This window comes from Primulina tabacum, chromosome 4 (assembly GCF_025594145.1).
Source record: "Primulina tabacum isolate GXHZ01 chromosome 4, ASM2559414v2, whole genome shotgun sequence".
In the NCBI taxonomy this organism is placed as follows: Eukaryota; Viridiplantae; Streptophyta; class Magnoliopsida; order Lamiales; family Gesneriaceae; genus Primulina; species Primulina tabacum.
In genome coordinates this window covers 5,669,578-5,684,943 of record NC_134553.1, presented here as the reverse complement: position 1 = coordinate 5,684,943, position 15,366 = coordinate 5,669,578, and the positions used below count along the sequence as shown (strand labels likewise).

At 35.4% G+C, this 15,366-nt stretch overlaps 1 protein-coding gene across 3 annotated transcripts in view; it reads right to left on the bottom strand.

Moving 5' to 3' along the window:
- The window catches only part of LOC142542773 (uncharacterized), a 74,969-nt gene that overhangs the window by 19,555 nt on the left and 40,048 nt on the right, over positions 1-15,366 (bottom strand). For all 3 annotated transcript variants that reach the window (XM_075649594.1, XM_075649595.1, XM_075649596.1), the window contains 13 exons: positions 10,546-11,196; positions 10,250-10,441; positions 9,900-10,000; positions 7,686-7,975; positions 7,498-7,582; positions 7,075-7,416; positions 5,751-6,107; positions 5,166-5,655; positions 4,050-4,213; positions 2,728-2,884; positions 2,259-2,534; positions 1,543-1,740; positions 439-481 (listed from right to left, as the gene is read on the bottom strand). In XM_075649594.1, the coding sequence (XP_075505709.1) occupies positions 439-481; positions 1,543-1,740; positions 2,259-2,534; positions 2,728-2,884; positions 4,050-4,213; positions 5,166-5,655; positions 5,751-6,107; positions 7,075-7,416; positions 7,498-7,582; positions 7,686-7,975; positions 9,900-10,000; positions 10,250-10,441; positions 10,546-11,196 (3,346 nt within the window). The remainder of the gene's footprint in view (positions 1-438; positions 482-1,542; positions 1,741-2,258; positions 2,535-2,727; positions 2,885-4,049; positions 4,214-5,165; positions 5,656-5,750; positions 6,108-7,074; positions 7,417-7,497; positions 7,583-7,685; positions 7,976-9,899; positions 10,001-10,249; positions 10,442-10,545; positions 11,197-15,366) is intronic.

The following is a 15,366-nucleotide window of genomic DNA, read 5'->3' as shown; positions in this document are numbered from 1 at the left end:
TCACTACTGTTTAGGTCACAAAAGATAATGTCAAGTACCAGTGCACTCTTTGCTTCTTTTATATGCCATTGTTAGTTAGTTCACGATTATCATCTCACATAGCAGTCATAAAAGAAATTTCATTGCAGTTAGCAACCTATTTCAACTCCTTCTCTCAAGGCTACTACTAATGATCTTACTCTTGTGTTTTAGGGGAGGGGTTTGTTACCCATCTTCTTCCCTTGCTTTAGATCATACTCTTATTTTCCTAAATTCCCCACAAGTTCTTTGTTGAAAAGCAAAATTACTAAATGACACAAGTGTTGTATTACCACCCTTTACTTCCTGTAGAGATTTTCAAGATGTATATGGATGAGGATTGGGTTAGGCCATGAGTGAGGAAACCTTTAAACGCCTTCATGACAATGCAAAATACACATAATGAAAAATAAAAATTACCTTTCCCTGTCTCCGTCACGATAAATTCCACCATCCAACGTCCCTGTAATAAATGGAACTAAGATCATTAAAAGAATGAAGGTATCACATGTTGTTGACTACAGAAAGCAAATCAAATAACGATGATGGCTAGGGAAGATGCTTAGATTATACGTGCCATCCACTGCAAAGGTTATGACCATAAGCATGGAGTTTGGCAGTGAGAGCCTAAATGAGCATCTAACACAATAATTTAAGTGTGCTAAGACAAAAATAAAAAATAAAAGAATAATGAATTTCAACAAAAACAACTGTGCTGCATCTCTTGAAGCTATTTGGGAAATTTTTGACGGCATCCAAATAGGGACTGGTACGTAAGCGCCAAACCATTGAATGGTTCAGTGTCCAATTAGACTTATTAACATACACGTGAGACCAAAAACAGAAAATAAGGGTCGCTTTCGCAAAAACCAGGACAAGTTCTCAAAGCTATCACATAGCAGATTCTGCAACTTCATGAAGCCTGAACCAAATAATACATCAATAGACTTTCCACACACTTCATAAAAAGATTAAGATATTACTTAAACCTGAATATATCTAATAATAAGTTTGCAATATACAACATATATCTAAATATATCGAAAGGATCATTATTTATGCCATACGCCGACGGTAAAATACTTCAAGATTTTTATATGCTCAAATCAATTTCAGATCCTGAACATAATTTGGATATACAAGTAAGTTATAACATCAATGTCACTCAACTACAAGTTGCAGACATCTTAACCAAAGCTCCTCATTGACCAAATTTCGAAGATTTGAGTTCCAAGAGTGGGAGAAATAAAATCTTTATCTAAACCAATTATTGGGAAAGGGTTTACTTGTATTTAAACTTTTGAATTTGAACAGATGATTAGGATCTTATTTCACTTTGACATAGGGAGTTAGGTAAACAAGTGACTCTATAAATACACCATGTACCTTTATCATTTTTAATACACAACAATACTTTTCCTATCTCTCGTGCAATTCTCATCTTAAACAACATATACATCTCAAACAAACAAAGAAGGATCAAATACGTGAAGCACTCACAAATAAGGATAGATATACACGCACCGCTGAATTAATTTTGAAGAAAAACACTTCATTCCACATCACGAAATCCACATAAGGGGATTCAGAGCCATATGAGCAAGTTCCACGGGTTCGTGCACTTTGTTCATTTAGGTATGAGTGGGTGGAGGAACTCTGATCTTTATAAAGACGGATTGCAACACTGTATTGAGGAGAGGACGCACATTGAGCGTTCGGGAGCTGCACGGTCAAGCAAAGGGCACAAATGTAAAAAGTTAAGTATCAATATCAAAATGAAACAAAGAATTGAAGGTAGTTTCATTTTTAAAAAATTGCAATATCCTGAAACTACCATTGTCCCTTCAAACGTAAAGAGGAAAAATAAAGATAAGAATGACATGGGCATGAGTGAGCAATTTTACACAAATTTGGGACACTGAAGGATTAATAGGTTTTAAAACATGGAAAAGTTCATGCTTTCAAGGTAGAAAGGAAACACCATTAGCCTACCAAAAGATGTTCAATGATAAATATGTTTTTGAGTTTTTGTGTGTGTAATTTTTGGTTTTATATTTTAGTATCAGTAATTTAGATATATTCGCATCTACATATAGGTATATTCTGGTTGTGCATGTCAAAAATCTTCTAAGAATCACGTCGCCACGTCCATATTGCCGTCTCAGTGTCCATGCATCATAGGTCCTAAACAACAACAAAAATTGTGCATACAAATTAACAAAAACTTCAAAAGAACACACCTCAGCCTCAGCTACAATAATGGTGACCATCACTTGGAGTTGCTGAAGAAATCTTCCCTTCAAATGAGAATCCAGCATATTTTTTGGGACTGGCACCTTAACCACCTTATTATCTCCTGCTGGCATTCTGATTATGCCAGGAAATTCCCCTACATCAGGAGCTCTGATAAAAATGTCCTTCCCAAGCTTATTCTGAGGAATGATGAAGTAATTTGTTTTTTTGTGAGCAGTAGTCTTATGTCTGTTATTACCCACTGGAGAATTTGCCTCCTGTTGCTGAAATTACAAGAAGAGGCACCTTTTTATATTCCACACTCTTAAATATCATACACAGAATGACTTTTAATATAGCAGGTACATGAGACCATCAGCAGTTGCAGAAGAACATGCATACGCTACATGAGAATATACAAATATATACACATGCGGCTCAAAATATGTACGAGAGAATAGGTGAAAGAGAGTTTACCCCACGTGCTTCTTGGGCATGGCTAAGATTGTCCCAGCTTGCATAGGCTTGTAAAATCATATTAGTATTGGAGACTGACACATTTAAATTCAGATCTCGTGAAGAAGTAATACTTAGTTGAGAAGCTATGCCAGGCGCATTAGGATTATAATGGTACCTTTACACAAATAGCAATTTGTCATATAATCACACAAGCACAAACATGTCTATGCTTATTCAGTACGGAAGCAGAGAAAGAACTAGAGGCAAAACATCTAAGAGTATAGCTTTTGTATTTGTGTCTGTTGCTATAGGCAAATCATATATGATCTCGTTTCTTATCAAAAAAATAATAATAATAAGAGCTTGTATCCTTCACTGTTAGGTAGATGTCTACATCTTTCTTAATATATGCACTGGAGGAATACACAATCAAGTAATATAGGGTGTTTCTATGTCATAACTATGTGTGTCACACAAGGATTCTGCAAGAGAGTTTATACGGGATAATAAATTTGTCCAACCGGTCATGTAGCAACTGGGGATAAAAAATTTGGCACACAGAAACAAGATTTATGTGAGACCATGAAAATTGAAAAGTAGTATGAGATATGACCAAGAGGGAACTATTGACAAACTGAGTCCAGATGCACCCAAAGGGTGTTCTTACTGTGGAAGCAACACAATGAGGACATCGGCAAATATTTTGGCAACTTGTGTTGACACCAAGAGAAAGTTCAAACTAATATACTAGTAGTTGATAAGTTTCTCATGCAAATTAAATCATCTATTGGCAAAACAAGATAGATGCAAAACATGGTCCAGTTAAGAGAGAGTGTGTGTGTGTGTGTGTGAGAGGGGGAGAGGGAGGGGGAGAGGGAGATTTGGCCGACTTAATCAAATTATCTGTTTACAAACAAATCTATAAATTCTACTCCAGGTACAAACAATTCTACTACTCTTTCCGAATCTGAGATCTTTGGGGATAATTAACCACACGCACATATTTAAAATTTCCCGGGAATTAAATATAAATTGAAATTCCTGAAATTAAGCTGAAGGGCTTCGATAAAAAGTTCTCCTAACATGTCTCCATAATGGGTAAATCTTAAATCAAAAGCAGCAGGTACCAAGTTCATATCCACTGAATGAGGGAGATGCCTAAACCCATGCAAAAGTATCATCCAGAAGTTGATGTAAAAATAATTTCATACATGAAGTAACATATCTGAGATGCAAAATGTAACATTAGTGACTATATTATGCATTTATGGAATGAAACGGAGATGCATACTCCATAACTATAATAAGATTCAAAATGACTCGCTTTGATAAAATTATACCTCAAAGATCCATCAACTGGTTCAATCAAAGGCTCCCATGATTCATATTTATCATTGTACGACCTAGCAGCCAAAGAGAAGACAACACTAGAATTTAAACTATCTTGTCTTCCATGCAAACTAAGCCCCATGCCACTCAGAGATATGTTGCAGAGTGGTACCATCTACAGAAAGCCAACCCAATAGTTAGAGAAAGATATTCAAAAGAATGATCGTCCAAAGATCCACACAAACAAGGAAAACATTTTGCAGATCAATAAGGGAAATATTTCTAGCATCACATTTTGATAAGCAGCAAAACATTGATAAGAGGTTTAAATTTATTTCATACATTGATTTGTAACATACAGACACATATTTATTACAGTAACTAGCTCTGAAATATTTTTAATAATATCATGAAGACCTCTTATTACTATTTTAATGAATTTTTTTCTGATGACATCAAAATAATTGCACACTATTACAACCACCATAAAAAGGGTGTTTAGGCTTAACTCAAGGGTTGGTAAGGTCATTAATTTCTTTCAAACATGGTCGGTTGGTGTCTGTACAAAGCCTACACATAGCCTAACCTCAGCCAGTGCTAATACTATATACCTAAATCATTATTTGCCACTGCCTACTAGAGCTCTTTCTCCACCCTGCTTCAACTTCATTCTTCAAGACAATCATTAGCAGCATTCAGAGTATCATCAACACAGCCGGAAAATGGAAACAGGGCAGCACGTGAAAGCCAGACATAATGTTGTGAAAAAAAACCACTCATCCTAACAACATGAAACTTGTGGTGAAAATTATACCACTCATCCTAACAACGTGAAACAAATGTCGATGAATAAAATCTCAGGTCGTTTTAGAAATCCTTTAAAAATTTGATTGTCTAACCTGCACTAGATAACCATCTATCCAATCAAGCAATACAAACTTTATCATAATATGCAACATCAGCTATGACCACAAACACAATAACTGAGAATGGCAATGCTACACTGTCAATGGCGGTAACGCATTTTTATCGGCGTTACATAACCCCACCATGAGTTCAACATAAATTTCACAAAAGCAAGATTGATTTACAGAATAAATCAATGGCCAAGCAAGAAAACAAATTACCAAGCCACCATAATCATCAAAAAGTGCCGCGGAGAAAGTTTTTATTTCTGCATCAATCACCGTCTCATCTGAAGAACTTGGTACATCTGGATCAACAAGTTTAAAAGCAAATCTTTTTGGAGGTTTTTTCAAACCATTTCGGGCAATAAAGGTTCCCAGTTCATTTCCAACTGTCCATATACTAAAATGCTCCTTTGTAAACTTGAAATCGGAGGTGTCCCAAGTACTTTCCTCCAAAAATTGATCTGCTGACACCATATCACTACGGATGCATCTTAAGGAGCTGAAATCAGATAGCTTGGGAATGCCTTTACAAGCAATACAACCTAAAGACACATAACCAGGAGGAGCCTGAGGCATCCAAAAAGATATGCTGTCCATTCTACTATGTCTCTTTATATGTTGTACAAGTTGAAAATCTAGAGGGGCTTTATAAACATCATAATCTTCTAAGTCTTGAAGGACGACACAGGTATTTGGAGGTTCATACCTATAAACAAGAACACATAATCACATAACACTGATCGGAAATAAGATATAGTTAGTAAAATTCAGTGATCCAACAGTAAAATAGCCATCTCTTACCCTTGGACTGCAATATCTCCAAAATACATCATTCCTTCAGGGACCAAAGGACGCCAGATAGACAAATTCTTTCTTGATCCAGAACCTTGATTCCACCATATTAACTGAAAGGTTGCAACTGCTTCAAACCTCCTCCTCGAATGTGCTGTTGATGACCTTTCTGATTGAATCGTATCACTACCAACAGATGGGGAAGCTTGATTCTCAAAGACCTTCGATTCCTGAGAAATTTCCCCATACCCAAAATATACATGTCGCAATTCATATGCTCTATTAGACAAAGTCAATCTAGAAGGACCGGCAGGTAGGAAAGTTCCAAAGGCATTATCCACACGCCAAAATGCCAAGTCAGGATATCTGTAAATTAAATAACGAAAATCAATAAAATATCTAAGCCAACACTGCTCAAACAAGAGCAGATGCATATGGCAACTGAACTGTTAGCATGAAGAATGCTATTTCAAACAGAAATTAAATAGAGAGCAAACATTTGTCATGCCCTAAAACAAGACACCATAAGGTCACGCAATTTCCGTACAACCATAGTGCGAGGAAATCGGTGACAAAATGCATAAATAATTGTGAAGTAAAAAATTAACTCTTCAGTTTCAGTGTTTCCAAGAAAATTCAAGGAAAAAATTTCTAATATCTATCTGAGCCAAAAAAATATAATGCTACATTGTCAATAATTTTCACTATCCCAAAATCTCCTATCCTGAAAATTATAACAGGAAGAATAATAACTCCAGTTGATTCTCATATATTCCAAGTCTGAATTTTACATTTCTGGAGATATAATAAATTGAAAGTTTATCAAATGAAATGTGCTTAGAATTATTTATTCAACGTGTACAGAAACTCTACTTGATCCCCCATCACCTGCCAAAGTACCTAAGCATTTGACAAATGGTTATTAAGGGACGAGGGAAGCTCATAACCTGAGATCTCATGATAATTATAATTTGAAGCAGTTGGAAATTTGCATCAAACTTTTGATTCAATCGCATATAAATCACAATCATCGTGAGCCACGAATAGAGAAAGATGAATCAGAAACAGCCCATCAAAACAACCTCATTTTTGTTCTAACTTCACCTTCTTGGAAGGAATAGAATGTCATCAAAATCCTTTACATAGCAAATAATATGATTAGTGAGTCAAATTGCCTAAAACAAGTAAGTATGACTCCAAAAAGAATCTCATCGCAGCAATGGAACAGGAGTTACATTATGCATCAAAGGAGGTTTGATTCTGTTGCAAGTTAAACAAACTAAATGATCTGATTATAGAGGAGGAATATTATGAACTAAAAATTTCAACATACCTAGAGCCGAGTCCGATAATGATGCAATCTCTAAGCCCACATGGAGTGACCAAAGACGCCAAGATGCAGAAAACGGAGGAAATTGGAGGCTGAGCCATTCCTGGAGAAGCCACGCAACCCATTGCGACATAACCTTTAGGAGGTTCAGGCAACCAAATTGAGCAAAAAGTGTCTCCCTCAGAACTTCCTTTTCCTGAGGCCAACTGAATAGTATCTTCACCTTCAGCGAGATGGTTATCATCAGAAGAGGAAGGAGGCCACAGACGAGTGAATGATTTTGGTCTCTTCACTCGCAGTAAGCTAGTATTGACAGCGAACACACCTTTTGTTGGTGGCCTGTCACTGTAAAATAAGAAATATAATTAATTGGATCCAAAGCAAATTTTAAGTATGCAAAATCAAGGGGATTTGACATTTACGAACATTGGTGTTAGATAGTCACCAAGTATGGCAAAACCAGTCGGTTCGCGAGGTCTCCAAAATGCATATACTTGGTCACCACTTGAATCTATAAAGTACAAGAAACGTCAACTCAATGTTTCGGATTTCTCATAGATACATATTTACTATAAATAAAGTGGTAAGAAGCAGACAATAGTCAATGTAATTACTTTTAATTATTCCGATTCTATCAAACTCGGAGCAAAATACAGTTGGTTTCTTTGATCTTGTTCTTAAAAATGACAAAATATCCTCTTCAACCGCCAAAAAAAGTCTCAAGATGCTGAATGAAAAATTCATGAATACGTCTGAGACAGCCAACTGTATGCTCATCTTTCCAGAAGCATTAGAGAACTTTACTGATGTATTAAAAGGCTCCAAAATAGTGATTCCATTGCTCTCCATGGTTAAACCAAGAACATCTGCACTCATTTGGACTGTATTTCCCTTTAACACCACCCTGCAAGACGCATAATAAAAGAACATGTCTTCATCAAACATTTCTTCAATTAGGTTTCCAGTGATGAGGGAGATGCTTTAGAATATTGGGAATGCCACTATAGAGAATCATAAGTTTTATTGACATGATTATTGAAAACCGAATATAAAATAAATAATACATAAACAAGGTCTCGATCATCATAAAACAAAAATAAAAAAAAAATTCAGAAAGTAGGCTTGAAAACCAGATGTGTACGCCTAGGTAATAAATTGCACCCATTACAGACCAAAATCAGCCATCCATAGCTAACTTTATGAGGGGAAAAATCGAATCAAAGTCCTATCAATATTAGTACAAGTCTAATCATGTCTAATCAAATAAAAATAATACGTTTCAAAAACTAGAATGTTAAGAAAAGATAATTTACCCGAATTTAAAGAGACGGAGGTTATTAACATAAACAGGTATAGAAACTCTTGTTGGTCAGAAGTAATTGATGGGGCAACCAGCATAACTGGACTGAAACAGCATATGACTCTTATGCTTTGAAAACTAAATTTTGTTATTGAAAACTATTGATGCCTCAGGTGACAATAGAACCACCACCAGGACCCAGAGGTATAACTTTATTTTTGCTTTCCTCAAAATCCTAGGGCTTTGAAAATATAGAATATATGAAAGATAACTCATATTGGATGTGTCAATAATGAAATATACAAGTTTTTATATATACTAGTAAAGAACACATGTTTCGCACGTGAGACCAGTTTGTATATGACTAGTTAGTTATCAAATTGATTAAAGATAATGATCGTATGAAATATTTTGAAAAAATTGAATTAAAGATAATGATCGTATGAAATATTTTGAAATGAAGAGATGGTAAAACAAATATAGTCATAAATACATTGTTTCAAATTCATTATTTTTTTACTTCAAAATTTTTGATATTTGCTATACATTTTTTTTCTTTTTCTTCGTAATGTAGCTATATGTTCACCGTATTCAATCTTGACGTCTATGTTTTGTTAGTCATCAATGTCTCCACCAATTTTCTAATTTTTACACGAATATATTAAATTTTCTATTTTAGTTTTTTACCGTAATTATGAAACATATTCATCAATTCTCTATTTCGTACACAATTGCTTTAATATTTTTCTATATATGTTGTAAAGTATATACCTTACTATCTAATTCAAGATTCAACGAAATAGACAAAAGTTATTGACTCATAGCGTCCATTACTTAAAATCATGAATCCTGTCATAAGAGAAAAATCAGCACACCTTTGGTGAATAATGATATATAGATGGGAGTATAAAGAGGTAAAAAAAAGTATTATAGATCAATAACTCAATATCAAAAAGGCAAAACCATTAAAAAATCAAAAAATGTGATATAATTCTAATGTTAATATTAAATATAATAATATATTAAATGAGTGTCCATGATAGAAGGATAAAATAATAATTAAAGTTGCTAGAGCGCTAACTTTTTGATCATATTTGCTACTTTATTTTTTATTTGAGATTTTCAAGCTCTTTGATGACGTATGTTATAATATTTTTTTGTAATTATTTATTAATTGATGATACAATTCATTTAACATGGAAATACAATAATTAAATAAACTTTCATAGAAAAGCAAATGAAATAATTAATAACATAAACTACAAGGATTTAAAACCTATTTTATATTTGTTATCACTTTATTTTTTTTATAACATCAATCAGTCTCTTAAAGTACTTCAACAATATTTAGTATAATGATTTATTAATTTACAACTCTATTCAGTTGAACTAAAGACCATCAGAAAAATGTCAAATTAAGTTTTCACAATACACAGAACATTTTGCTATATTTAAGCAACATTTAAAAGTAATGCTAAGTTAATCTACTAAAACTAAGGGAATAGACAAACAGCAGGTAGGAAGATACCTGGAGAATGCGTCCAACTGTGCATGCAAAAGTTTGTTAGACAGACTAAGTGAACCAGCATTTCTTGATGTATTGTAGAAGGTGAGCTCTGGGCCGATAGCCTGTGAAACAATAATTAAACAACATCTCTAGAAAAACTTCATGATCAGATGCATCATGATCAGATGCATGCACGTTCTATGTTCTTGTACATCAAATAAAAACAAAGTTATAGTCTTCTCCATTTGTAAGGTATAGGTTCTAAGTCTGAAATATTGCAGGAACACTGTTCGTTAAGAAACAACCTAAAACGTCAACCACCACTCATTGGAAAATGCATAAACGTAAAGTATCTCGATCAATTGTCATGCCTGTAATTCAAATGTCAATTCCATGGAGCTTTCAGAAACAGTATTTTGTGATGCGGCAGTAGTCGCATTTTTTCCTGAAGAACCAGGAGAGGGGCTTCCATTTTCTTCCTCCAGAATGACGTTATCATTCTCACTAGCTGAATAGCTGCTGTTGGATCCAAGTCGAATGCATGAATCTAAGCATTTCCCACTCTATAATAATAAGACGAAGGCAGAAAGTATGCAAGCAATTAAACTATTGATTTTAGAAGTAAAAACAAAAATAAATAAATAAAACAAGATGCATGAGTACCTACTTTGATAGTAACATTTGTAAATTGAAGTTTTTTCCCATTCCCGACATAAACTAAAGCTTCCCTACTTGAACCAGAGAGATTCAATCCTTGTCTATCTTTCAAATACAAAATCCCACCTCTTCCATCATATGTGAAAAGATCAAATCTTTCATCATCTACAATCAAAGGTTTATGGGGAGCAATCGAGAATTCAGGACGTGGTTGACAGAAAGTCGGTTTGTCGAGTATGAGCGCATCCACAAATTGCAAAGAGTTAGGGTCCTCCTCATTTGACAGTGAACCACGGACTGTGGGAACAAAAAACTCAACTATGGCAAGTAAAAAATCAATTGCAACAAGCAATTGGGGTCTTTGGATGCACAAAACAACATATGTTGTCTTCTCACAAAATCTAGCATCAAGAATGAGCAATGCTGGAACAAACTTTCTAGTGCTGTCCAGTAGAGGAGTGGCCTCAACAGTATCATTATTCAAACTCCCACTCGGGGATTCTGAAGGATTGTATCCAATCATATCAGGCTTCCCAATTGCCAACCTAAGCTCCTGTTCTGTACCTTCACGGTCATCAACTACAATTAAACCCTTCAGTGTAGCCGAAAAAAAACCTTCTCCCACAGTATTAGACTTGTATAAAAGCCACACCCCGCTTATCTGAAATAGAAAATACTATAAGTCGAGTAAATTGAAAAAATTAAAAAACAAAGAAATGAAAGGAAAGATAACCAAATAAAATATAAGAAATAATTTCATTATAACATGGAGCAATCGATCGTTCTTATGTACATAGACCAAACCATGAAAGTAATTGATAGTTTGCTGGAAAAGGCTTATGAGGATCGAGGATCAACACAGAATGTTGAATAGAATTAGAATCTTCTTAATTTAATTTGTTATTCAGGTTGTAATTTAGTTTCTTATTTTAGGCTATATTAGTGGTGTAATTCCTAGAATGACTCCAAAATTGTTTCTCAAGTTCTGTACATATATGTGCAAAGATTTTTCCAAATATTTGTTTCTGCTTTCTTGGTACCACAGAGGCTTCTACTCCACATCTAAAAAAAATTTTGTTTTAAACTATGGATTCAACAGCAGTAATTACGTATATCAAAATCTCTCGGAAAGGTACACAAGAATGACTCTTGTTTTGTCAGGAAACTCATTTCGATTCGTGATGAGATCCCGGTTATACCCGACTTTTAAGCAGAGAGTTTCAATTAAGGCGAGAGGAGGAAACAAGGCTATATTTTGGGAGGATAGATTGTGGGGGGAATTTCCTTTTAAAGATCTTTTTCCAGCATTATTTCAGTTATCTACAATTCACAACCGGCCTATATTACATTTTGTCCGTTTTGATCATGTCACATCTACCCAATCCTGGGATTTGCATTTTCGAAGAGATGTGAGAGATGAGGAGATTGCTCAGTTGTCCGAGTTATTAGGTGTGTTAGACTCGATTAGATTAGTTGAAGGGGTAGATGATTTTCTTGAGTGGAGGGGGGATTCTTCGAATATTTTCTCAGTTAAATCTTTCTTCGAGTCGTTTTTCCCACATAATCGTTTTCCAGTTTTTCCTCTTTTCCATGTTATTCGGAAAGTTCTCATTCCAAAAAAGATCCAACTATTTTCTTGGATAGCAACTCAGGGCAAGCTACCGACCTCGGAGATGATTCAAAAAAGATGGCCCGCAATTGCTTTGTTTCCAAACTGGTGTGTGATGTGTAGAAATGAAACAGAGACTCAGGATCATATGCTCATCCATTGTCCATTCACGATCTCATTATGGGCTAGAGCTTTGCAAGAGCTTCGATTGGTTTGGGTTATGCCTAAGACAACAAAGGAACTATTCTCTATGGATTTAGGGCAGCTAACTGGTACCAGGGGTATAATTTTTTGGCAAGTTGTGGTTCATTGTTTATTCTGGATGGTATGGTCGGAAAGAAATCGAAGAATTTTTTATGACAATGAAGAAACTACATAAATATGCTGGGAAAAAATGAAGATCAAAATTGCAATGTGGATCGGCACTCACGAAAACTTCAAGAATGTCTCGATAGTATATTTATTGAGAGATTGAGATTATGTGTATCATTAACATTGCATTGATATTATGTTATTCAATATGAGAGTGGACCACTAGTCCACTGATGTACTCTTTCTTATATTATTATTAACAAAATAATGTTTCTTATTAAAAAAAGATTGAAGCTCTACTCGTTCTTAGGTGCAGCACTCATAGAGAGAGAATTTTTCAAAAATGCTATCTCTCGTCCATCTTCCATTCCATCGACTTTCTTTCATCTTCGCTCAACATCTTCAACTAATTATCACCATCGACCGCACCATTACTTCGGTTTCGGCGCCGATCACCGGCCGCCGATAACCAGATTCTTAACTCAGGCTACTATTTTGTTCGTTTTTTCTCGTCTGTTTAGCCGCTCCATCTTTCTTTCCACTGCCTTCTTCTCAATCGGGTTCGTCTGTTTAGCCGCTCCATCTTTCTTTCCGCTCCAATCCCTATCTAGGTAAAACACTATGTTGGAAAATGGGAATATTCAATCCACTATTTTGGGAACAAAAAACTGTCGAGTCTGCAACAAATGGGTGATGTTCTAAAATTGGACCAAATTTATTTTGCATTCAATAGAGGTGGATCACTCAACTCAAGTTTCTTTTTTAAGAAATAAAAACAAACCATGCTGCTAGTCAGGGAATTATTATTCAATTTTTCACTCAAAGATAACACCACTTAAAATTCGCCTACACACCATCGCTCTACACACAAGAAATTCAGCCCTGCCAATTCATCCCAAAATTCTTGTCTTTCTCTTGGTTTGCATGGTTCATACACTACTGAAAACAACCATTTTATTTCGTTGTCCTTTACAATTTCGAGTGAAATTGAATACGCTCCTACCAGGCTATCCTTGACAGTCATTGGCCTTGAATCCCAAATTACCAAAATCCCCCCGATCGACCAATAGCTGGTAAAACTATCCACTCCACAAACCTAGACTTCCGAATACTTGCAATAAAAATCATGTCTAATCTCCTGCATAACTACAATTGTCTGGCCTTTCTTTCCGCAAGACTACTGCTTTGCAAAAGACTAGAAGATGATGCAAACAAACTCTTAATGTTCTTCACTGCTAAGGGGGTTTGTGCTAAGCCTTCCGAACTCAAGGATTGCAGACTATCGGATACAAATGAATCAAAGTATTCTACAAAGCTATCTTCAATCAAAGCATGATGAGGCTGATTCTACATATATCTTGGGTCCCCTCTGTTGAAAGCCTCAGCCTCCACCACCAAGAAATATCCCCTGTAAAGATAGCCTTCGTTGTTAATTGCATTGCTAGCATCCAAGTACGATTTCTTTCTAACTTAAACTTTGTCATAATTAGAAATCAATGGCTTGCTTGTTTCTCCAAATTTAACTTTATTGCACCTAAATCATCTAATCTTGATCCCGCTTGGACAACACCAGTGCTAAAGTTGCCAAAACCTTTCAGGTTAATCTTGTTCAATAACTCTCTTACGAACCTCAGGGAAAGAAGCTGAACTGCCCAAGATTGCATTTGAGCTACTTACTGTCAAATTGAACTTGTCCTTGATGCGATTGTTACTAACGATCAAATCCGCACCTCCTAAGTTGCATACTTCACCAAAAAAATGGTTTGACTTTTAAAGATTATGAGGCAACAAATGGTGAATCTCCTTAACTACCCCATCAATTCCATTGATATCTTTACCTACAAAAGAGTTCAACTTCCCTTGCTCTCGACTCCATGAGACTCTCTCACTACCGAAGAATTTTTCCCCATGCTCTATCCCCTTTGGTTTCTATAAAGAAACCCCCAATTTCCTTCTCTCATCCTCTACTATCAATTTATCACCAACCAACCACATGCGCGTAGGATCGCTGATCTTGAAACGGGTTCGTCGGTAATCGAATTGAGCCCACTACTAATCTAATCGTGATTGGTCCGGATTGCAATTGAATTTGTAACGAACTGTTAATAAAACCATCTTTAGGACCTTTGACTTTTGCTTTAGCTGCCATGGGATCCTTAAACAGTGTAGTGTCCCTATGAATCTCCAATAAACCCCCACACTGATCACATGTTATACGAAACATTTTATTGTCCATAATGTCCAAGGAAACCAAAAAACCTGAGTTCCTAACCCATTTGTTCCTGCATTCATACATCATCACCTGCTTGTTTTTTTTTTTTAATAAGAAACATAATAATAATATTATTAATATGTGATTGTTTCCATTACATGAAGTGGACTAGTGGTCCACTACCAAGAAAGAGAAAAGCATTCAATTAACAATACACATAAGTCCAATCTCATAGAAGATCAAGTACCGATAAGCCCTGAAACTCTTTATTAGATCCAATCCAGTTTGATATTTTGATCTTGATTTTTTCCCAACATACTTATGTGCTGTCTTCCAATTCTTCAAAAATTCTTCTATTTCTCTCTAACCAGATTGCCCAACAAATTCCATGAATCACCATTCTCCAAAAAATTTTACCTCTTTTGCCGAGCATTTGTCCAAGATCCGTATTAAAAAAATCTTGTGTTGTTTTCGGCACAACCCAAGCCAGTCTCATTTCTTCCAAAGCCCTAGCCCACAATTCATTACTGAACTTACAATGAATGAGCATATGATCTTGTGTTTCCAAATCCTTACGACACAACACACAACAGTTGGGGCAAAAAGCATATTTAGGCCATCTCTTTTGCATCACATCGGATGTCGGTAATTTTCCTAGGATTGCCGTCCACGAGAATATCTGAATCTTTGTCGGATTA